Source organism: Sorex fumeus, unplaced genomic scaffold, assembly GCF_029834395.1.
Source record: "Sorex fumeus unplaced genomic scaffold, SorFum_2.1 ptg000014l, whole genome shotgun sequence".
Classification (NCBI taxonomy): domain Eukaryota; kingdom Metazoa; phylum Chordata; class Mammalia; order Eulipotyphla; family Soricidae; genus Sorex; species Sorex fumeus.
In genome coordinates, this window is record NW_026606071.1 from 339,979 (window position 1) to 364,162 (window position 24,184).

Consider the following 24,184-nt stretch of genomic DNA (forward strand, 5'->3'; position numbering starts at 1 on the left):
CCTTGGTGAAAAACAGGCGCCCCTGAGCCTGGAGCATCTCCCGGACCAACTGATTCAACAATGGGAATCGATGTCAAAAGCAGGCTTCCCCTTCGTCACGTGTCCCCGTCTGTTACGTCCTCGGTTGTTCTCCCAAAGCCGTTTCTGCCCTGTGCGGTCCAGAAGCAGAAGGAAGAGCCGAGAGGACGCCCCGGCTCCTGGCCTGATGATGTGCAGGAAGCCAGGCTACCCCGCCACGGCTATGCATGTCACTGCAATCAAGCTCCTCTGTCCTCAGGTCACCCCGATCACCCACCAACCGATTCCCCCAGCATGCATTCCCTTTAAGAACAGCGCGACAGGAAAGCCTGCGAGCCCCAAACCCGCCCTCGGAATCGGGGGAGGGAGGGAGGGAGGAGGAGAGAAGGTGAGGAGGAAAGGAGGGGGAGGGTACCGCCCCGTCACCGTGGCAACCGGCCGGGACCGGAAGCGCAGGGGCGGGCTTCCTCGTCCGCATCCGGCTCCCGACGGGCTGCCAGTCGCTCTGCTGGAGCGTGGGCGCCGGCAGGGCGGCTGCAGCTCGCCTCTGCCCTGACTCTGAACCGGAGCCGGAGTCGGAGCCGGAGCCGGATCCCGCGTTAACCGCCACGTCAGCCTAGCCCGCCTGCGCCCTCCCCTCCCGCGGCCGCCCCGGCCGGGTCCTCCGCGCCGTTCCCACAATGCCCCGCGCCAGGCCCCGCCCCGCTCGCCTCGGAGACCGGCCGCCCCGGAGCGTCCCGCGGAGCGAGCCGCGCGCACGCCGCCGCTGCGACCGGTCCTCCCCCATCCCGAGCGCGACGGCCCGGCGGTGGGAGCTTGCGAGCTCCCGTCCCCGCGCGCACCGCTCAGCTTGCAGTCGGCGGGCGCCGCCGCCGGGGTCGCGGATGGGGGAGGCGCCGCCGGAAGCGACCCCGCCGTCGAACCAAGGTGGGCGCGGGGCGCGAGGCCGGGGAGCGGGGCTTTCGGACCGCCGGGCCCGCCCGGGTTGGCCAGGGGGGAGCAGGCGCCAACGCTTGGCCCGCAGGCCCGACCCTGCACGGCTCTCGGCCCCGGCACGTGTGCTCGCCCCGCGCCGGCTCGCTCCCGGACCCCCTGCACGGCACCGCCCTCGCTCGCCCCCCGGCTCCCCCCCCCGTGCCTTGCTCTGGGGTCCTCCGTTCCTTTCCTCCCTCCCGGTCTCCCTGTAAGCCGCTGGACGGCCCAGGGACCCCCGTTGTCCCCCGGGCCGCCGGGTCCCCGCATCCTCTGGCGGAGGGAGCGCCGGCCGCGGGACGGCGTGGGCCGGGCCTTCCCCTGCGGACACGCCCACGGGCAGCGCACTGCCCCGAGGGCCGCGTGTCCAGCTCCCGGGTGGTGCCCGCCGTCTTCTCTCTCCAGTGCTTTCTAGACAGGTTTACTGATCCTTGCATCAGTACCTGCGAACACAGGGAGAGTGGCAAGGAGTGCTTGGAAATGAACCGTTTCCAGGTACGGAGAAACTCGGCAGAGTGACCCGAAGTCAGGAAGAAAAGAGGCGAGGGTAGGGTGAGATAGATACACTTTTTTTTATACTCCTTACGCATTTTGAGATCCTTGAAAGCGATCGCCAAAAGTCGGTGTGATCTGGGAGAGTTTTATTTCTGGGCAACGCAAGTGATGGTGTCTACGTGATTTCTTTCCTTCTCAATTTCTCCTCTCCATTGTGAAGTGAAACAAACTAACAAACAAAAACGTAGGTAACTGGTTCGTTACTCTTATACAGTAGTTTAAGATGTAAGGGCCTTTGAAACTTGGAGAGAGAAAATGAGCTAATATGTAAATTGATCCTTGGAAGAGACGTCTTTGGAGCAGTCCTGGTACTTCCTTCGAATTCCCTCCAAGCATGTTTCCTGCAAGTGAAAACGATAAAGGAAAGTGGAGAGCAAAGACCCGAGAAGTTGCTCAAAAGAAAGTGTTACAGAAGGGCAGCCCTTAATTAAACTTGGTGGAAAAAGGAAGGCCCTAGTAACTCCTTATGCACTGATGCTGATCAGAGCAGATAGCTCGGTGGTTTTTTTAAGTGCTGAAGATACCTACAAACATTGCATTTTGCCCTTTATCTGCCGATTTGGATGATTTCACGAATCTGGCTATCAGACCTGTAAAGGTAGCAGGGACTCTCTAAAGAACAGAAACTGGGACACAGATCTTTTTGTCACTGGTGATGGTACTGCCAGTTTTATTTTACTATGCAGTTACTGGGTTGGGTTGGGTTTTGTATTTAACCACATTGTTTCCTCTCTTTAGATTAACATTTGATGACACATTTTCATACCCCTTGATTCGCCCTTGAAGTGATACGGATAGAAGTTCTCAAAGTGGCATATTAGATCAACTGGAACCAGCTGCGTATTTTCATGTTCACTTAAGTCAGAACTTGTATAAGACAAGAATGAGAGTCTGGTTAAATAAAGACGACTATGTCAGAGACTTGAAAAGGGTCATCCTCTGTTTTCTAATTTTGTATATGACTGTTTTGGTGGGCACAGATCAGGATTTTTACAGTTTACTTGAAGTATCCAAAACTGCAAGCAGTAGAGAAATAAGACAAGCTTTCAAAAAGTTGGCACTGAAACTTCATCCTGATAAAAACCCGGTAGGTAAACATTTTCTTTTCATTCTGTGTTTCATGTATTCCAGTTACATTTTATAGATCTCTAAAATTCACGTCAAAAATACTCAGTTTTTATGTTGTAATTTAGACTAGTTTCATGAGATTTTTGTACCAGAATTGCAGTTATCTTGCAGTTATTAACCCCAAAGCTGATGGTAATGTGGTGATTGAAGTAGTTTTGTTAGGATACCAAGTAACTATTTTGAAAATAGTTCCCAGAAAAGCGTTTTCTTAGAACTTTAATGGTTACCATAGGTTTTCTGGGGTCTTTTTTTTTCTAGTGAATAACTTAAAAACCAGAGTCAAATGGCATTTATTGTAAGTTAAACCTTGAGAGAATTGGTCAAAGAGATAGTATTGGGGGTAAGGCATTTGCCTTGCACGTATCGAACCTGGGTTCAATCCCTAGTATCACCAAGAGTAATCCCTGAGCACTAAGCTAGGAATAAGCCCTGAGCACAGCCAATGTGGTCCAAAAAATGAACTTGAAAGAAGATAAATTAATTTTATGCCCATAATAATAACTTGGATTATATCGCCAGTGATAAACCCTTTCATAATTTTTTTTTCTTTTTGGGTCACACCCGGCGATGCACAGGGGTTACTTCCTGGCTCTGCACTCAGGAATTACTCCTGGTGGTGCTCAGAGGACCATATGGGATGCTGGGTCTCGAACCTGGGTCAGTTGCCTACAAGGCAAATGCCCTACCCACTGTGCTATTGCTATAGCCTCCCCTTTCATAATTTTAACTTTCAGTTTTACACTTTAATTTTTCGTAATGATACTTAACACTTACAAAGAAATACACAATTGTGACAGTTTTTTAGTATTTTCAGCCTGGAAGAATTAATGATTTTTATTGAAGATTCTGGGATTGTGTAAGGGGTGTTGCTTACAAACATCCAGTAATGAGGAAAGAAGCCAAAGTATTCTGTAATATTAGGGTGAAGAGAAACTGCCACAGTCATAATTTATCCCAGAGTTCCAACAGCAAAACCAATGGGTTTGTTATATATTAGAACATGTAATAATCCTAATTTTCTTGGTTCTATAGCTCTAGAAAACACTGCTAGATTGATATTTAAAGCAGCTGGTCCTAGTAGAAGAAATACAGAATACATTTTTGAGCTTGCAAATTACATTAGGAACCTTGAGCCAGAAGGTGCAAATGAGCATCTTTTTTCTTTGGTGAAACTAGTAAAGGAGTTTTTGGGAGGAATCGTTCTCAGTTTATATAAAGACCTAACTATTGATTTTTCCAAATAAGTTCTCCTAGTCTTCAGAGAACAGTTTCAATGGCAGTATAATTTGGAAATATGTTGTACTTTAAGGTCTGTCAGTCTTAATTTAATTTTATTTATTTATTTTGCTTTTTGGGGTCACACCCGGCGATGCACAGGGGTGACTCCTGGCTCTGCACTGAGGAATCACTCCTGGCGGTGCTCAGGGGACCATATGGGATGCTGGGAATCGAACCCAGGTCGGCCACATGCAAGGCAAACGCCCTACCCACTGTACTCTCACTCCAGTTCCCTGTCAGTCTTAATTTTAATGTTGTAGTCATTTTATATTCAAAATATATCATTTAATCACAAGTAACCTTACATACATATTCAAAATACTGGGTCTAGATAAAGAAAAAAATTTAAAAGTCCTTGATGTTATAATGTATTTTTCCCTTTTTAAAAATGAATGTTACTGCATTTTAAAAATAAATCTTAATTCATAATCTTTCCCTGTGATTCACATTATGTTTAGGGATTTTTTGTCGTTGTTGGTTTTTTGAGTTTTCAAAATGAGTTTTTAACTTTCCAAATAAAAGATTATCTCATCTACAACTCAATATTTCAATAAAAGTGTTTTATGTTGGCCAGAAAAGTAGCACATTGGGTAAGGTGCTTGCCTTGTATGCAGCTAGCTTCGATCCCATGTACAGCTGGATATGGCCCAGAAACAAACACTCCAAAAAAGTGTTCTTCAAAATCTAGTTCTCTTAAACAATAGCAAATGAAATTTCCAATCTTCTTTTGCATTTTCACTCTGATAATAATTACTATTTTACTGATTGGGATACCTAGTTATATAAATTAATTATGTTATTTTATAGCAGAAAAGGAGCATACAGAATGCTTTGTAGTTGTTCCAACTGTAACTAATCATAGTTACAAAATTAAGGGTTTAAAGAGTTTATTAGTCAACTTTTAATCAGTTGCTTTTCTTAGAAGGAATTTCTTAAGTTGTCTAATCACATCTGTCAGTCATTTGACGCATTAATTCTCATTGGTGTGCTTTCATATTTTAAGATTGTAGTACTTTCATAATACTCATTTCATCTCATGATAACCTGTTACATATTTGTACATTTCCTCCTTATTTTGTTATCTGTTCTCCCAGAAGCCTCAGGATTAAGTTAAATGTACATTTAGGTTCTGAACAAATTTGATTGCATATCTGAAACAACTTTGTATCTTAATATTTTTGAATAGAATAATCCAAATGCACATAGTGATTTTTTAAAAATAAATAGAGCATATGAAGTACTCAAAGATGAAGATCTGCGGAAAAAGTATGACAAATATGGAGAAAAGGGACTTGCAGATAACCAAGGAGGAGGGCAGTATGAAAGCTGGAATTATTATCGATATGATTTTGGTAAGATAATAAGATACTTCTTATGAAATTGTAGATTTTCCTCTGACTATATAAAATTTTATCTGACCACTTCACTGATTTATATTTGTTACACTGGTTCTTTTTTAAACATGTAACATGTAAGTGAAATTCAGAAAGGAATGTCAGGTGGTTTGTAGATATCTGCACAGATAGGGAGGTGTTGTCATAATCCTGCTAAATTTTTTAAAGTATGGATTGCTATAAAGGGCGTGCATTAAAAGTGGTTAAATATTCACATCTTAAATATCAAAGCATCATGCTTCCAACAAATGGTTTAAGTTTCCTTTAGTTCAGTTAATTTCTGTATAAATCCCTTTATTCATATGTAGAAATTTTTTTCCATAAAGGTTTAGGTATTGACACAAGTTAGAAAGGAAGCATGGCCAAAGAAAGGAAAAAAGTACAAAAGTAAAAAAAAAAATTTCAAGTATATTTTCTACAGCTTAAAAGTCTATATTTGTATTCCATAATTTAAGTTTGATCTGCCCCAATAAATTACAATACAGTTGAGCTCATTTGTTGATATATTGTTTGTGGCTTCTTATACCATTTCCTGGACAGAATTGAATAGTTGTGACAATAACTGTAATCTCTATAGAAGGATTTTTTAAATTATTTTTATTAGTGAAACAGTATGAGGTACAGTTGTAGATTTACAAATTTTTGTGCTTGGGTTTCGATTATACAATGATCAAATACCCATCCCTCCACCAGTGCCCATTTTCCATCACCATGGGTCCCAGTATCCCTCCGACCCCCATCCATCCCATCCCACCCTGCCTCTGTGGCAGGGCATTCCCTTTTGTTCTCCTTTTGTATAGAAGGTTTTTTGATGCCCTGGTTTATATAGCACTGATAATTATTTGGATATTTATAAGTAAAAAGATACATTTTTCTTACACTTGTTTTCCTTTCTGTGGTAGATTAGATTGGTATTTTCTAAGTAGGTTTATCTCCACCTCTGCAAATATTCTAATTGTAAAAACTTCTAATGGGAAATATTTCAGAAACCGCCAGTTATCAAAAGCCATATAATTTGAGGAATTAATGAGGTCTATCATCTAATTGTACCATCACTAGTTTCCAGATTTTGATATTTACTAAAACTACATATTACGTAACCATTAAAGCAAATTGGGTGAATATACCACAATTTCCTGAGTATTCTTTAAAATAAGAATCTTCATTATTTATATATCACTGTATCACTGTCATCCCATTGTCGGTTTACTCGAGTGGGTGCCAGTAACATCTCTGTTCGTCCCAGCCCTGAGATTTTAGCAGCCTCTCGTTACTCATCTTTCCCAACGCTGCTGTATTGGAGGCTCTTCCAGGGTCGGGAATGAGACCTGTTACAGTTACTAGCTTTGGCATATCGAATACGCCACGGGTAGCTTGCCAGGCTCTGCCCGTGCGGGTGGGATACTCTCGGTAGCTTGCCAAACTCTCCAGGAGAAACTTCTGTGAGGAAGTTCATCATGTCAACAGTAGAAATCAATAGACCTATTACAATTTGTAAAAATTAATATTTTTTAGTAATTCTTCAATATACCAGCTAAGGTGTTATTGCTGGTTTCTCAGTTTGTTGTGTATTATTAACTTTGAGATTTAGTATACGCATCTAATTTTTGATGATTAGAACCATATAAGTAATCTATTTGGTAATTTACTTTTATGACAAATTTAATTTTGTAATTTCAATGTACTTTTAAAACTAGGTATTTATGATGATGATCCTGAAATCATAACATTGGACAGAAGAGAATTTGGTAAGTTTGTGGGCAGAGGATTTTCTTTTGCTGGTTGATGACCGATGAAGCTCAATCCCCTGCGTACTAATATATTTAAGAATTAGAATTATTTTGGATTTTAACATAATAACATGTCATATAGTATATTAGCATCATCTTAGCAGATACAAGTCCTATAATAATGTTAATATTTATTAGCAAATGTTTATGTTCTAAAAAAAAGTAAAAATATGTTGCGAGATATTGGTGTAGGACTATTTTAGGTGCCAGGTTAGTGTGCTGGAAATTTGCAAAACACTTTCAGGTTTAAAACTTTCATATTTGGGAATTTAGGATTTTTTTTCCTACGTTATATGAGGTTTTAGTTCATTAAGTTTCAATTCCTTTTTTTTTTTCTTTTTCGGTCATACCCGGCGATGCTCAGGGGTTATTTCTGGATCTGCACTCAGCAGTCACTCCTGGCGGTGCTCGGGGGACCATACGGCATACTGGGAATTGAAACCGGTTTGGCTGCGTGCAAGGCAAATACCCTGCCCGCTGTACTATCACTCCAGCCCCAATTCCATTTTATTTCCTTTGGAATTTTAAAATAGAATATTAACTATAAAGAACTACCTAAAATTGTGTTCTAAAAGAGGTAAATTATAGTCACTAATTTTGTGCAGTTCCCTTCTAAGCCAAAATTATGTTTTATTCTTTTTTTAACATCATTTGTTGATGAGTTCAGACTTCTAAAGTATTCAGTACATCTTGCCCATGATCACATTACAAATTGTACACTTGATAAGTTGAATACTTAGTGAATAAGCATATCTTTGCTAAAGAGGAAATAGGAAAGAATTGAATTTTTTTAGATAGGTAACTCTGATAAAAATTGCAGCATTTTTCTGTGTGGTTTTTATTGTTTCTTACGTACTGTTCTACTAGTGTTTTGTATCAGTGGGACAGAAAATTTTGTAGTTAGAGATGGAATTAAATATAGTGGACAAAATATGCAAGAGAGTTAATCCACAAGCTCTTTGTGAGAGCCTTTCCTGATGTACAGAGGTTCTAATAAGTGAGTCACAATGAAGAAAAGGTTGAAAACTCTCACTTGTTCCTGTTGAGCCCCAAAAGTAATTGAGAGTCAAGTACAGGCGCTGGGGATACGGTCCAGAAAGCTAGAGAATGTATGTGCCTGGCATTAACAGTACCTGAGTTTGATCAGCAACATCACTTGGTGCCCTAAGTGGCCTGGTGGCCCAGTTGTAGGAAAGAGCATTGAACATGGGTTGAGTGTCACCAGATTGGTCTCGCCCCATGAAGCAATGCTTGTGAACTCCCGTATTTCCATAAATGCGACCTTTTCATCTGATCTCAAAGGTGCTTGTGATTTTAGTAAGCTAAGACAAACTAATTCTGAAATTTCACTTGAAGAAACAGAAGGAAAATGCCATGCGTGTACGATAGTACCGATTCCATTAGCCTTCTTAGTTGTAGATCTTGATTGCCAGTCATTTCTCTTAATTTGGGTTAGTTTTGTTCTTTTATAGCTAATACAAATTACAGAATTATTTCATATTTATGTGTGTCCATCTTCGAGAAGAGTTGTTTTCTAGGATCATTCACAATCTCAGATTAGCATTTTTCCAACCAGAGATAAAATAATTCAATAATTTGAGATAACTAGTTACTTTCTAATTCTTTACTGATAGATATGCCTCAAACTCCAGTTTTGCCCTGTACTTAATGAGTCTCTTAAAGGGTCTGCTCAGTTTACCTATCAGATTCTTATTTTAGAAGGTGCTGAACATTGACTTGCATTCTAACTCTTCCTCGATTTTTGGTCCCCAAATTCTTCATTGTATTTGATAACTGATGACTTTCCTCTTAAGTTTCTCTGTTGTACTAGGAGATTATTGCACACTGCTTTGTTTGCTTTCAATGGAAACAAAGTATCAAGAGAGGTTTCATAGCGAATAAGATTTTTTTCTCACATGCCACCAGATTTGGTGTCCATTTTTTTATTTAATACTTAAATATAATACTTTATGTAATTCTTGCTGTCTTATTATATAAGTAATCACCTTATTTTTATAGCGCAGCAAAACACATTTCTATTACAATTTACATTTTACATTTACATTTCTATTACAATTTACAAGTTTACTAAGATCATAACAAAATTAGTACTGATAGACTACATAGCATAAGTATTTCTCCTCCCTATACAGAGTGACTGACTTATCAGACTTTCTAAAGGTGTCAAAGAATAGTTGATCAAGTCCTAAATTATGTACTTTACCTGTAATATATAGGTTAACTTCCTACTATGTACCTGTCTTTATTGAAATATATGTGAGTATTGAGTGCTACATGTTTCTAATCAACCTGAGGTGGTTACACATATGTAGAATGCTATGTGTGCTTTAATATCAATGTAATTTGTGACATTTTTGTTACAGTTACTCATAACTGATTTTGATAAAGAATTTCCTGAAAACGTTTCAGCCAAAACGAAATTGTCTTCACCTTTTTGTTTTGAGTCCTTAATGTTACTTTCATAAAGGGTTGAAATTTTTTTTATTTACTTTCCCTCAGGTCATCTTAGAACGTATTTTTAGACATTATGTACTGTTAACGTCTGTTATTTGAGGATCTGTTTTCATGTTTTGAATTGTTAAAAAGAAGCAGTATTAATGTGTTTCAAATAACAGTTTTCTAAGGTAAATGTCTTAAAGACAAAGATTAAATTTAATGTACATCTGCTACATCACACCAGGCTGGAGCGATAGCACAACAGGTAGGGCATTTGCCTTGAAAGCGGCCGATCCGGATTTGATTCCATCGCCCCTCTCAGAGAGCCTGGCAAGCTACTGAGAGTATCCTACCTGCACGGCAAAGCCTGACAAGCTCCCTGTGACGTGTTTGATAGGCCAAAAACAGTAACAAGTCTCACAATGGAGACGTTACTGGTGCCCACTCAAGCAAATTGATGAACAGCGGGAGGGCAGTGCTACGGTGCTACTTCACAATCTCTTCATTTCAGAACTTGAATTTCTATCAGAATTGAATAATCACATATTTAAATTTGTCCTGGAGATAGTAATAAGAGTTGAAATGTTTAACACTTCATTTGTCTCATCCACACAAACATTTTGCATCATCTTTTATTGTTTTGTTTTGGGGGCTACTCTTGGGAGGGCTGAGGGACCAGATGTGATACCAGGGATCTGGTTGCAAGGGAAGCATCTTTTCCATTCTGCTATCTCTGTGGCCCTTTGTGAGCTTTGACTTTGCTTCCTGTTCCATCTCTTTTATAGTTTTATGATGTTTTATAGAAAAATGATTAATGCTATATGGGTAATACATTTTCATTCTAAAGAAAATAATTTTTAGATAAAATACCAGCCTTTAGTAACTAATAATTCTTTTTTAAATGTTTTTAGATGCTGCTGTTAATTCTGGAGAACTGTGGTTTGTGAACTTTTATTCTCCAGGATGTTCACATTGTCATGATTTAGCTCCCACGGTATGTATTTTTTTATATCATGATTATTCAGGTTTCATTATTCCTAATATGTTAATTGTATTGATTTTTTTTTTTCTTTTTGGGTCACATCTGGCAATGCACAGGGGTTACTCCTGGCGGTAATCAGGGGACCATATAGGATGCTAGGAATTGAACCCAGGTTGGCCGCATGCAAGGCAAATGCCCTACTGGCTGTACTATTACTCAGTCCCAATTGTATTGATTTTTAAGATGCTAGGATTTTTTTTTCATGATGCTCACTATAACCATCAGAAATAATTAGCAAATACTTTCATAATATATATATAGTTTTATTCAATTAAAGAAAACACTTGCATTTCATGTTTTTTCTCACAGTGGAGAGATTTTGCTAAAGAAGTTGATGGATTACTTCGAATTGGGGCTGTTAACTGTGGTGATGATAGAATGCTTTGCCGAATGAAAGGAGTCAACAGTTATCCCAGCCTCTTCATTTTTAGGTCTGGAATGGTAAGGATTAAAGTTAATACTGATTTTTTTTAATACTACACAAAATATATGAATTTTTAAAATATTTTTAAGTCTAATTAGGCTCATTAATGATAAACAGTTTGCGTTGTATTGCGAATAATTTTTGATCCATTACTTTGATTTTACTCTTTTTCTGAATTAAATGTTTGCTAATTTTAGTTTTTGTCCAACATAATGTAAATTGTATATCATATATTAAGTTTTATAAAATATTCTTCAGGTATCATCCTATGAACAAACGTATATATCTTTTTCATTTTCAATTGATAAAACTAGCAAAAATAATTAAAATGTCTTTCACAGACTTTGTACAATTAAGATACTTAGTATATTATTTGAAAATATTGTATTACTAAGACTATTACAGTTTAAAAAATATGCACTAATAATGTGGAATCAAATGTACTTGATGCTTTTAGTGAATTTTAAAGAGTAAAAAATTTATTTGTATCTAAAAAATAGGCTGCAGTTAAATATCATGGTGACAGATCAAAGGAAAGTTTAGTGAGTTTCGCCATGCAACACGTTAAAAGCACAGTGACAGAATTGTGGACAGGTAATTTTTATTTTCTTCATTTGCTTGATTTTCAAAAATTTTCAAAAATCTCTTTCATGCATCTTAGAAGTAATTGTGTCATTTGTTCTGAACTCTGTGAAACATAGCATTTAACAAATGAATTATATTTGCAGAAGCTAAAACAATTAAGATGTTGGAAATGAGGAACAGAGAGATAGCTCAAGGAGCTGCTTTGCATGGGGTAGACTAGGGTTAGATCCAGCTGACCAGGAACAACTCAATAGTTGTGAATTGTGAGAGTGGGGAGTAGCCCTTAACACCACTGGGTGTGGCCCCCAAACCAAACAAAACGAAAAGAGATAAGAAATGGAGCTAGATAAAAGGCAATATTGAAAGTGCAAACAGTGTTGAATGAAGTGAGTTTTCAATTGCTCATATGTATACTCTATCAGGCAATAAATTTATGCCTCTCCAGCATAATTTTAAAAGCTTAAAACTCTTCCGATTTAAGACTGTATTTGAATAAATCTGTACTATACAGATGATAGTGTTTACATTAAAAGGGATGTTCATGTCATCGCATGAACACCAGTTGTAATGGCTCTAAACACTTGAGCTATGTAGAGTACATCATTCTTTTCTTAAGGAAGACCATTCTAGTAAGCCTAGTAGGGCTGGAGCGATAGCACAGCGGGTAGGGCGTCTGCCTTGCACGCAGCCAACATGGCTGACCCGAGTTCGATTCCTCCGTCCCTCTCGGAGAGCCCGGCCAGCTACCGAGAGTATTCGATATGCCAGACACAGTAACAACAAAGTCTCCAATGGAGACGTTACTAGTAAGCCATTAAAATGTAATGTAGTAACTATAAAGATGGATGTGGATTTAGGAAAGCAGGAAAGATGTAAAAGAACTTATGCTGAGGAATAGTTAGGGTTAGAAATTACTTCTAGAATGAGGTCAGACCCAGTCACCAAACTGAAGAGAAGGCCATCCAAGATGTATTTCGGAGACCTGCAAAGTTTCACCATGAATCCATAAAAGCATGAGTTATGGCAGGGTGGTGTTGGAAAAAAAAAATTGAATGCATGCAGAGTTCCGATCTAAAGGACCTTACCAATTTTTTTCCTTCTAATAAAATAGTGAATTTAGATTTTATATGATTAAGAAAAGGTAGAGCTCGTGAGGGAATCTAACATAGACAAGGGGGTTTGGGGAAAATTCTGATAATACTTAGAGCAGATTAAGTAGGTGAGATTAGAAGGAAAAAGACATTTGTGATACTATTTCTGTTTTCCAGTAATAGCTTATCAGACATTTGTTTTATTTTCTTTCAAGGAAATTTTGTTAATGCCATACAAACTGCTTTTGCTGCTGGTATTGGCTGGCTGATCACTTTTTGTTCCAAAGAAGGAGGTAATTTGTTATTGTTCTAATAAAGGCATGTAGTGTTTTGTTGGTGATCTTAATTTTTTTCTATTGAGATATGAGTTTTAACCATTATATGTGTGATATAATGGACATAAAACTTTTTAAAACTTTAACAGTGTATTGGTTTGATAGTTAATGTTACAATATGATTGCGACCAAATATCACCTCCACTTCCATTTTGTGGCATAATCAGTTCTTTCTTTCGTAAAGTGAGAACATTTACAGCAGTTTTCAAATGTATGACTTAGTGTTAGCTATAACCAATGTTATAGCTATATACTAGAAACTAGAAATTATCAATTTATAACTGAACGTTTATTATATATGGTAATTATATATGCTACTATAATTGTTTTGAACTATTCGACATTATAATTAATAAACATTTATATTTTTAATACTTTACACAGTTAATATTTTATGGGTTCATGTTTGATCTTTTAGTTTGCTTTTTTTTTCTTGCTTAATTATACTTCTGAAAATTGTATCTTTGGACAAGTCTTGGGTGTATTTGACAGCAAAAGTAGTTGTTGATAAATATATCCCTCTTGATTATGAACTTTGCCTCACAGATATGCATATGAAAATGTATATTTGTCCCCATTTCTAGAAACCCCTACCTGAATAAATTAAGTTGAAGATTCACCACCCTATGTGCCAAACCACACTTTGGTGTGGTGAAAATTGAAGATTTATTTTCTATGAGATTAGTTAAAAATTGGTGAAGGCATTGTAAGATAAATTTCTATATGTTTGATCCCAAATAGTCTTTTTCTTTTGCCCACATTTTTTGCTACTCTTTTTTTACTACCTTGCAGCAAAACTCGCCCTTAACTTCAGTCTATTAACAAATAGTTCTGTCTCGTTTTGACCTAATGTACAGATTGCTGTACATTCCACTCCTAGAGAATAAAATTTACTGTCATTCTTTCACTTTTTACCCAAGATAAACAGCTTTTGAATAGTTTTCTAGGCTTTGTGATACTACAGCTACCTTCTGAGGACATCTTGTATCCTAGTATTCATATTGTTTTATTCTATTTTTAAAAAGCTGTTCACAATAGTTCATTACAGTTAATATTCAAATACCAATCCCACCACCATGCACCTTTCCACCACCATAAAAGGAAAGTGTGTGAAGACTGTTGTATTTCATCCTGGAGCCATTTAAACCCTTGTGTAAGAGATTACAGTCGTGTATGTTAAGCCCACACAAATGTGTGCTGCTTTTGGTACGTCGGTGGGCTAGAATATAAGAGGTCGTGCAACTTCTCACTCCAGGACGTTCTATAGAGCATTCATTTTTTTTAATTTTAATGTTTTGTTTAAGTATGCCTACCTATTGTCAAAGGGACCTCTTTACACTTTTAAAGCTCCCTTTGTGGTCTGGAAGTTTATATATTATATATTCATATATTTTTGTACCTTCAAATCAGGAGTTCTCTTAAGTAAAGGGAACTTTTTATGGAGATTCTGAGAGTAAGATCCTTAAGAAGTATTTGAGAACACATTACTCCTTAGCAAGGAATTTTGGGACGCATAGGGAAGAGAATTAAAAAATGAGTGAGAGGCTGTGTGTGCATGAGTGAGAGAAGAGTGAAAGTGTGGAGGAGATAGGCAAAAGAAAGTATAAATAAAGCTAAAATTGCCTCATTAGTTTCCCCCCCCTCCTCTGTAGATTGTTTGACTTCACAGACGCGTCTCAGACTTAGTGGCATGTTGGTAAGTAGCAGTTACTTTATGAAACTATAATGCCATGTCAAAAAATACACTTCAAATTTGAACCTAGGTATTTTTCTTTGATAGTTTCTTAAATACCTAACTCTTGATATCTGATAAATGTATTTAAATTTACAGGCTTCTTTGTTTAGAATTTTGATTTGTTGTGTTTCTATCACCATTCACTTCTAAATATTTGATAATTAATTCCTCTAAACAAAGAGTTCCATGCTTGTGTTTATCATTTCTACTCTTAATTTTATTACTCTGTTATTTAGCTTTCAGTGTTGGGATATGTAGTTTACTTGAACACTTTTGAAGCTCCCTTTGTGGTCTGGAAGTTCATATAGTGTAAAAGCTGAAAGTTCTGGCAAGAGAGATAGTACAATGTGTATCTAGCTCTTGGTCGACCCAGGTTTAATTCCTGGCATCCCATATGGGCCCCCAAGCTTGCCACAAGTGATTTATGAGCGCAGAGTCAGCAGTATGCCCTGAGCACTACCAGCTGTGCCCTTACTCCCTGACAAAAGTTCTATGTGTACTTGAAAGTAATATTCTTGGGGCTGGAGCGATAGCACAGCGGGTAGGGCATTTGCCTTGCATGCAGTCAACCTGGGTTCAATCACCGGCATCCCATATGGTCCCCCGAGCACCACCAGGAGTATTTCCTGAGTGTAGACCCAGAAGTAACCCCTGAACATCGCTGGGTGACCCGAAAACCAAAAAAGAAGAAAAGAAAGTAATATTCTTTCTGTATGTGTCATATAATTTTTATATGATCATGTTTGTTACTCATGACATTCAGATCTGCATTATTTCAGATGGGAGTGGTTTTTGTTGGGGTGGGGGCGGTTATTTTGGTTGCTGTTTTTTCTATTTCAGTTTTGGGGTCACACCCTGGAGGTGGTCAGGGGACCATATGTGGTGTTGGGAATGGAACCCAGGTCAGCTACATGCAGGGCAAGCTCCCATTGCTCTGTACTATATCTTTGGCCCCAGTGTTTTTTACTTTTATAATTTTTAACTTAAAGTTAGTTTCGTATTTAGCCAAATAGGCTAAATTTCCTGTTACTTCTACTTATCACCATCTACTGGTCCTTTTTATTTTAGGATGGTCTTGTTAATGTAGGATGGATGGATTGTGCCACCCAAGATAACCTTTGTGAAAGTTTAGATATCACAGCAAGTACAACTGCCTATTTTCCCCCTGGAGCCACTTTAAATGACAAAGAGAAAAGCAATGTTTTGGTATGGATTACTTAAATCTCTTTGCCAATGTGTACGCATTCAAATACGTAATTTTGTAAACAAGAAGTTTAAAGAATAAATTCATATCATCTAATTCTAGAATATGTATAATGAGTAATTTTGTGATTCTGTGTAATACACACTATAGTATTAGTCTGCCTTAATGATTATTAATAAACTGTCATAAATCATTATATTTTTAAACCTCAAGCTTATTGTTAACTGGGGCATTGACTTTTTATTTATTTATATTTTTTCTAAATTTATTGACTCACCGTGAAAGCAGTTACAAAGCTTTCGGGTTTAAGTGTCAGTCATACAATGATGAAACACCCATCCCTTTACCAGTGCACATTTTCCACCACCAAAAACCCCAGTATATCCCCCCTATCCCACACCCTCCCCCTACCATTGTGGCACATGATTTCCACAGTACTCTCTCTCTACTTTGATTACATTCAATATTTTTACATCAGACCCACCATTATTATTTGGTATTTTACCCCAACACTCAGATTTTCTGAAAAGGTAACATTAGTTTGTTTTCTATTGCTGATTATGAATAGGATATGATGTTGCACGACCACAGTGGTGGTTGCACGATTTTGGAATTCTAAAATCTTCATAATTAAATCTGGAGGGATTTCTACCAAAAGCTGCTGGGTTCCAAGATTAGTTTCTGAGTCTCTGGAATCATGGCTTAAGCAGCTTGTTGAGTAGCCAGAGGGCCTGTTTGTGGGTGGCAACTTGGGGTCTCCTTGGGGTGGGAGAGGAAAGGGCCGGCTCCACCCCCATACTCTGAGGCACCACATTTCTCGTCACTGTGGGCCCCTACCTGGCTGTCCATTGGCCTCTGGAAGATGGCCAAAACTTGTTAAGTTTAACTGGGGGTTGACTTTTAAATATACAGATACCGAGAGACCATCATGCTTGCTTCTTTATCTACTTTCAACATACATCTCCCATCCTGAGCCATCCCTCCAACCATCATTGACTTAGTGGTTCCCTCCTCTATCCCAGTTGCCTTCTCTCCCTGCTCATAAGGCAGGCTTCCAACTGTGAAGTAATCTTCCCGGCCCTGTCTCTACTGTCCATGGTTGTTAGTCTCATATTATGGTATTTTATATTCCACAACTGATTGCAGTCATTCTCTGTCCGTCCCCTTTTTACTGACACATTTCACTTAGCATGACACTCTCCATGTACATCCATTTATAAGCAAATTTCATTATTTCATCTTTCCTAACAGCCATGTAGTATTCCATTGTGTAGATGTACCAAAGTTTCTTTAACCAGTCATCTGTTCTCGGGCACTGTGGTTGTTTCCAAATTCTGGCTAATTGTGAACAGTGCTGCAATGAACATACAGGTGCAGACGTCATTGCTCCTGTGCTTTTTCACATACTCAGGATATATTCCCAGAAGTGGCATTGCTGGGTCATATGGAAGTTCAATTTCTAGTTTAAGGAATGCTCATATTGTTTTCCAAAAAGGCTAGACCAGCTGGCATTCCCACCAACAATGAAAGAGCGTCCCTTTCTCCCTACATCAGGACCAGCACTGGTTCTTATTGTTTTTGCTGTGTGCCAGTCTCTATGGTGTGAGATGTTATCTCATTGTTGTTTTGATTTTCATCTCTCTGATGATTAGCAGTGTAGAACATTTTTTTCATGTGCCTTTTTACCATTTGTATTTCCTTTTTGAGGAAGCTTCTGTTAATTGCTTCTCCCCATTTTTTGATGGGATTGGAAGTATTTTTGTCTTACGGTTCTGCTAATGTATATCCTGGATATTAATCCCTTATTTGATGGGTATTGGGTAAATATTCTTTCCCATTCCATGGGCTCTCTCTCTATTTTGGTCATTGTTTCATTTGAGATGGAGAAGCTTCTTAGTTTAATATAGTCCCATGTGTTTATGTTTGTTTTATTATGGAGGATACTTAAGTCAGGTTCATTATCAAAGAGTTAAGATTTAAAAACAAAAACCAAAAAAACCCACCTAGGACTAGAACCCTAGGAGATTCCAAAATACTCAAATACAATTCGAACATCCTTTAGTTCTCTGTATTTTAATTGTACCTTTTTAGCAAAGATAACACATTATAGAAATATGTAAGGAAGGAAAATTTCACTAAAACGAAACTTCCCATAGATTGTACATATATTAATGACTTAATGTTGATGACTTTCCAGTTTTAACTTTTCCATGTTTTTGAAAATACAATTACTTCCTGGGTTTTATGAGTACAGTGTTCCTACGCCACGCTCTAAACCAGAGTGATTCGAGTTCCCTTCCCCTATCCTACTCCCACACTTCTAATCTCAGTTCTGTAGATCAATTCTCAAGATTTCCCAGTTTTATAAGTAGTACAATTCTATGCTCTCTATTCCAGGCAGTATATATCCTACTGCCCCATTCAAAGTCTTCCCTGGAAAATTAATCAATGTCTCAAACTTAGACATCTATAGCTATACTCTCTTGATATTCCTCTATAATTCAGTTCCCCCAAACTTTTACCCATCTCAGTTGATTAAAGTTTTGTTTTTATTAATTCAGGACAAAAGAGTCACTATTTTTTTGTACTCCATAACTAATTCATCATGAAAATCTATAACTGTCTCTTAGATGTTTCCAAAATTATTTTCTTCTCCCAGAGCACTTTTCACCTACAACCTTATTATTTTTTCATCATTTTTCTTCCACAGTCATTTGGTTTTGATTTTTTTTCTTTTTCACAGATTTATCCTAAATGTTTATGAAAGTTTCTGGCCTGTAGCTACTATGCTATTCTTCTAAGCAGTGTCTTGTATTTTTGGGTTTTTGTTTTTTCAGTTTAGGGAAAGACTGTAGCACTGTCCTCCCGTTGTTCATCAATTTGCTCTAGCGGGCTCCAGTAATGTCTCCTATTGTGAGATTTGTTACTGTTTTTGGCATATCAGTTATGTCACAGGTTTAGAAAATAGCTTCAAAAATGTTTAACCTCTGTACTTGTTTTTTTCTTAAAAGTTCTATAGAATCTGAAATAAACTATAGACAATAAATTTAAAAAACAAGTTGATTAAATTGATTCTCTCTTCTAGTTTCTTAATTCATTGGATGCTAAAGAAATATATTTGGAAATAATGCATAATCTTCCAGATTTTGAACTACTTTCAACAAACACACTAGAGGTAATATTTTTGTTAATACTAAAAAATGTTGCTGACATATAAAATTTTAAAATTACTGTTTCATTCATCATGAGAAAGTACCGGTTTCAAAGGATAATAGATGATAGTTTAAACTAAACTAATCGCTGGAATTGCTGATATTGAAATTTTAGGGTGAATTTGCAGTTTGGAAAAGTAGCCAGTCCTAAAGGTGTGGACATCAGGAAAAGCATCAGAAGTGACAATATTTGGATCACTTAGTTCACGGAGCAACTTTAGATCTGATTTTGTGTTTCATATTTGTGCTGATACAAGTATTTTGTTCACTGAAAATAAAGGAGCAGCTTTAGAAATATTCATTTTACGAATTGATCTTTTTTTTCTGTTCATCCTAAAGCATTCTACTTTAACGTGTTCTGTGTCAAACATTTTGTTAAAACTGGAAAGCTGGGCCAAAACAATAACATTAAGTGGGCAGGCCTACCAGGTGGTCCATGCAGATTCAATCCTAGGCTCCCGTGATTTTGGGTTCCTGAGCCCTGAGCCCTGCCAGCAGTGATCGCAAAGCGTTGCTTGCTGTTTGTGGTCCTAGAAAAGCAACAACAAACTGAAAAGCTGTTCCTTTACGTTTCATGTGGCAAAACATTTTATTTTGCACAGTGCTCTACGTCATAGACTTTGTAACTTGGTGACATTCTTTGTAATACTATTATTCTTTGTAAGTACTATTTGCATAGCATTATCCTGAGTAATTACAGAGAATTAATGGTTTTGGATAATAATAGCACTGTTGTTCATCGATTTGCTCGAGCATGCACCAGTAATGTCTCCATTGTGAGACTTGTTACTGTTTTTTGGTATATCAAATATGCCACGGGGAGCTTGCCAGGCTCTGCCGTGCAGGCGAGATACTCTCTCTAGCTTGCCGGACTCTCAGCGAGGGGCAGAAGAATCGAACCTGGGTCAGCCACGTGTAAGGCCCTACCCGCTGTGCTATCGCTCCAGCCCGTGACATCATAATCTAAGAATAAATACCCTACAATTTCACAGGAAAAATCCTGATGGCGTTAAATGAGTTGAATCTTCCAATACTATGCAAGATATCTCCAAATCCTATTGGACCATAGGAGAAATAAGTTTCCTCCTGATAAAACATAAATACTTAAAACTGACAGAAGTGCAATTAAAGTTACTTATTGAACTCAAATATTGATTAATCTTGATATCTCTATGATCAATAAGAATCTATAAATTCATGCTGAGGTCTCTTAGGACCAGTTTCAAAGGAAAAACTGCAAGCTAATTCCAACATATGCAAAGATCAAGGACTAGGTGATGGTGATAGTCAAGAATCACAATTCAAGATACATACTGGTCACATGTAGGAAGTTACAAAAGATCTCTACTATTCTAGATATATAAGGCATGACCATTACCAAGGAATAATGGGAAATTTCTTCAACATATGTCATTTGAAAATACTGGTATAAAGACTGAAGTCTTTGCTGTGATGCTGACTGCTGTTAAAGATTTTGAGAGACAAAATAAGATCATAATTAAAAAAAATGCAGAGATTTGCTTATCTCCAACATCAAAACTTAAGACTGGATAATAATGGGTAATGGATAATAATGGGTACGATAATTCAAATTAACTTTAAACCCAGGAAATAAAGATGAAAACCTTTGTAGAATTTACCAGCTGACATTTTTTTCCTCTCACTTTTAAGGATCGTTTAGCTCATCATCGGTGGCTCTTATTTTTTCATTTTGGAAAAAATGAAAATTCAAATGATCCTGAGTTGAAGAAACTAAAAACTCTACTTAAAAATGAACATATTCAAGTAAGGAAAATACGTACTGCTTACTTACTACTGTTTTCTTATTAATGCAATTATGTTTTCAATAACAAAAAAAGTTTACTTGAAAGTCTAGGTTAAAAAAAGAAATGTAAGTACTTTCATTCTGTGTGTTTAGCAAAAAAATTTAATTTTACTGAAAATTTTTCCTTATATTTGCCTTTTAATGGATTTTTTGTGTTTTGAAATTATAGTGTGTAAGTTTCAGAAAATCTTTGTTAGAAATCAGAACTTTACATGACAAAATAAGTTCATCACTAAAGGGATCTTTCTGTTGTTGTTGTTATATCTATTTATTGAATCATTGTGGGAAAAGTTACAAAGCTTTCAGGTTTAAGTCTCAGTCATGCAATGATCAAACACCCTTCCCTTCACCAGTACTTATTTTTCACCACCAAGAACCCCAATATACCCCCCTCCCGCCCCTCCCGATGTCTGTGAGGCAGATTATTTCTACTTAACTCTCTCTCTACTTTGATTACATTCATAATTTCGACAAAAGATGCACCATTATTGCTTAGAACTTCCCCCCCAACAATCAGAACAGCTGAAAAGACATTGTAAAATAATTTGTTTTCTATAGCTGGTTATGAGAACCATATGATGTCCATTTTGGATTTCTGATATTTTACTAATTAAGTCTGGAGGGATTTCTGCCAAGAGCCAGATAAATACAAGATTGGTTTCTGTGCGTCTGGTGCTATGGCCATACCGGAGAGCCGCTCTTGGGGGGCAACTTGTGACGTCGGTAGGGCGTGAACTGCCCCCCCCCCCCCCCCCCATCCTATGAGGCTGTAGTTGCCCCATCAACACCAGCTCATACCTGGCTTTCCAGTAAGCTCTGAGGCAGCTGCCACTTTGCTGGAGGAGAGAGGGGCGACAGAAACCCTTTCCGTCCCGGGGAGACATTGGCACTGTAGTTTAACGCATAGTCCATTCATTTTTCTGCCACAAGCTGCCGGGCTCTGGATTAAGTCCTTCTGCCTTTGGAGCCATGGCTGTGCCGGAGAGACACTCGTGGGGGGCAACTCGTGACCTTGGTAGGGCGTGAAGCACTAAAGGGATCTTACACCATTCAATTAACTCTTTCCCCAGTTTACTAATTCTTCCTCTATTTTGGTAGTCCCAGATTTGGCCTTAAAATCCCTATGAATATTTCTTTAGTTTTAATTCATTTGTTTTCTCTTTATGCTGCTTATGATTTACACTGTTGTCTTTCTGACTTATTTCACTAAGTTCATTACCCTTCATCTTCTTGCAAATGACAGAATTTTATTTTTTATAGCTGAGTGGTATTCATTTGTTTATAAATACCACGTCTTTATTTGATCATCTGTCAGTGGACACTTAAATAGTTTCCAGCTCTTGGCCATTATAAATAGCAGGAATTCATTTATCTCTTGGAATTAGTGTTTCTATTTTGTTTTTGCTTAAGTTTCCTGAAGGGAGACACTGGATTTTAGAAAATTTCTATTTTCAATTTTTTGAGGAGGAATCTCTATACCACTTTCCATATGGTTGTACTAATAAAGATTTCCACAGTGGACAAGGTTTGCCTTCTCTTCATTCTCTCCAGTACCTCTTGTTTCTTGTCTTTTGGAGAATAGCTATCATCACAGGTAAATATTTTGGTTTGGGGTTGTTTATTTGGTTGATTTTGGGGTGGGGTTTTTTTTTTTTTTTTGGCTTTTGGGGTCACACCTGGCAATGCTTAAGGGTTATATAGTAAGTATTATTAACTTTTTTTAACTCTTGTTGAATGTTGGATTTACAGTTACCTTTGTGTTTTGATGATAACTATCAGTGTGTAGAACTTGTTTGATATAGTTACATTAAATTTTGCTTTCGTTTGCTTTTTGTTTTAGAGTTGGGTTCCTGAGTATTTCTCTCAGAACAATGTCAAATTATCACCCATTGTTAGAATTTTCTGTATATTTTATGACTTCAGTTCTTGCATCCAAGCATTTAAGCCATTTTGAATTGACTTTTGTGTTACGATGTTAGTGGTCTAATTTTATTCTTTTGCACATGACTATTAAGTGTTTTCAGTACACTATTTATTAAGGAGACTCTTTTGACTCCTTTGGCATATGAGTCTTTTTCTAGGCTTTCAGGTCTATTCCATAAACTTGTGTGTCTGTTTTTGTCACCACTATGCTATTTCAATTACTATCACTTCGTAGTATAATTTATAGTTTAAATTTTTTTCTCAATTTTTTTATCTGCGGTATTTTGTAGTTCCAAATTATTATTTTTCAAAATTCTAGTTCTTTGGAAAATACCTCTGAAATTTTTATATTATTGCTTTAATTAAGTTATATGTATGTTGCTTTAGGTAACCAAGGTATTTTTACAATGTTAATTCTTCCAGTCTATAAGCATGGAATATGTTAACATCTCTTTGTGCTTTCTGTTTCTTAAAATAGTGTCTTCTAGTCTTCAGCAAACATATATTATACTTCTTTGGTTAAATTTGCTCCAAGGCATTTGAACCTTTTTAATAGCATTGCAAATGGGATTGCATTTCTGGTTTATTTTATATTATTTTTATGCAGAAACCTAACAGATTTTTTAAATACACTAATTTTGTATCCTGAAACTAGGCTTAATTTAAGAGTTTTGTGAGTTCTTGCAAAGAATGTGTTTTGGTATTTTGAAGTGGCATAATATCTGATTTCAGGTCTTTTTTTTTTTTTTTGTAGATTTTCTTTCTAAATGTTGGTCCATTGCTATGAGTGGGCCATTAAAGCCCTCTGTAGTTACTATGTTTGTGTTGATGAGACTTTCTTAAGGTCTATCAACACCAGCTTCAGTTGGTTATATCTTATGGCACTGATCCCTTTTTCTTTATATAATATCCCATTGTCTCTTGCTAACTCTGTTAGCTAAAAACCTATTTAATCTGAAATAGGCCTTTTGTGTTTTGTGTTTTCTATCCCTTTAAGTCTCTGTTCTTTAGAGCTAACTGAATTTTCTCTAGCGCAGAGAGTTCCATTTTGCTTTTAGTACATCTGGCGACTCTGTGCCTTGATACATGGAGATTGAGACATGGAGTTAAGCTGTGATTCCATGTATCAATGTTTCTTCTAACTGCTTTGCTATTCAAGTATTTGTGAACATTTATTTGAATCAGAAAAGTAGTCATGAATATCTGTACTCAGGAG

The 24,184-nt window shown here is 37.5% G+C and overlaps 1 protein-coding gene across 1 annotated transcript in view; it reads left to right on the top strand.

Annotated features, from left to right (window-relative positions):
• Nucleotides 1-785: 785 nt before the first annotated feature.
• Nucleotides 786-24,184, top strand: part of DNAJC10 (DnaJ heat shock protein family (Hsp40) member C10) — a 46,814-nt gene continuing 23,415 nt past the window's right edge. The window contains exons 1-12 of the mRNA XM_056111824.1: nt 786-945; nt 2,284-2,632; nt 5,138-5,303; nt 7,043-7,093; nt 10,504-10,586; nt 10,944-11,075; nt 11,559-11,652; nt 12,950-13,027; nt 14,722-14,765; nt 15,873-16,010; nt 19,094-19,183; nt 20,892-21,005. Of these exons, the coding sequence (XP_055967799.1) occupies nt 2,429-2,632; nt 5,138-5,303; nt 7,043-7,093; nt 10,504-10,586; nt 10,944-11,075; nt 11,559-11,652; nt 12,950-13,027; nt 14,722-14,765; nt 15,873-16,010; nt 19,094-19,183; nt 20,892-21,005 (1,194 nt within the window). The 5' untranslated portion in view covers nt 786-945; nt 2,284-2,428. The remainder of the gene's footprint in view (nt 946-2,283; nt 2,633-5,137; nt 5,304-7,042; nt 7,094-10,503; nt 10,587-10,943; nt 11,076-11,558; nt 11,653-12,949; nt 13,028-14,721; nt 14,766-15,872; nt 16,011-19,093; nt 19,184-20,891; nt 21,006-24,184) is intronic.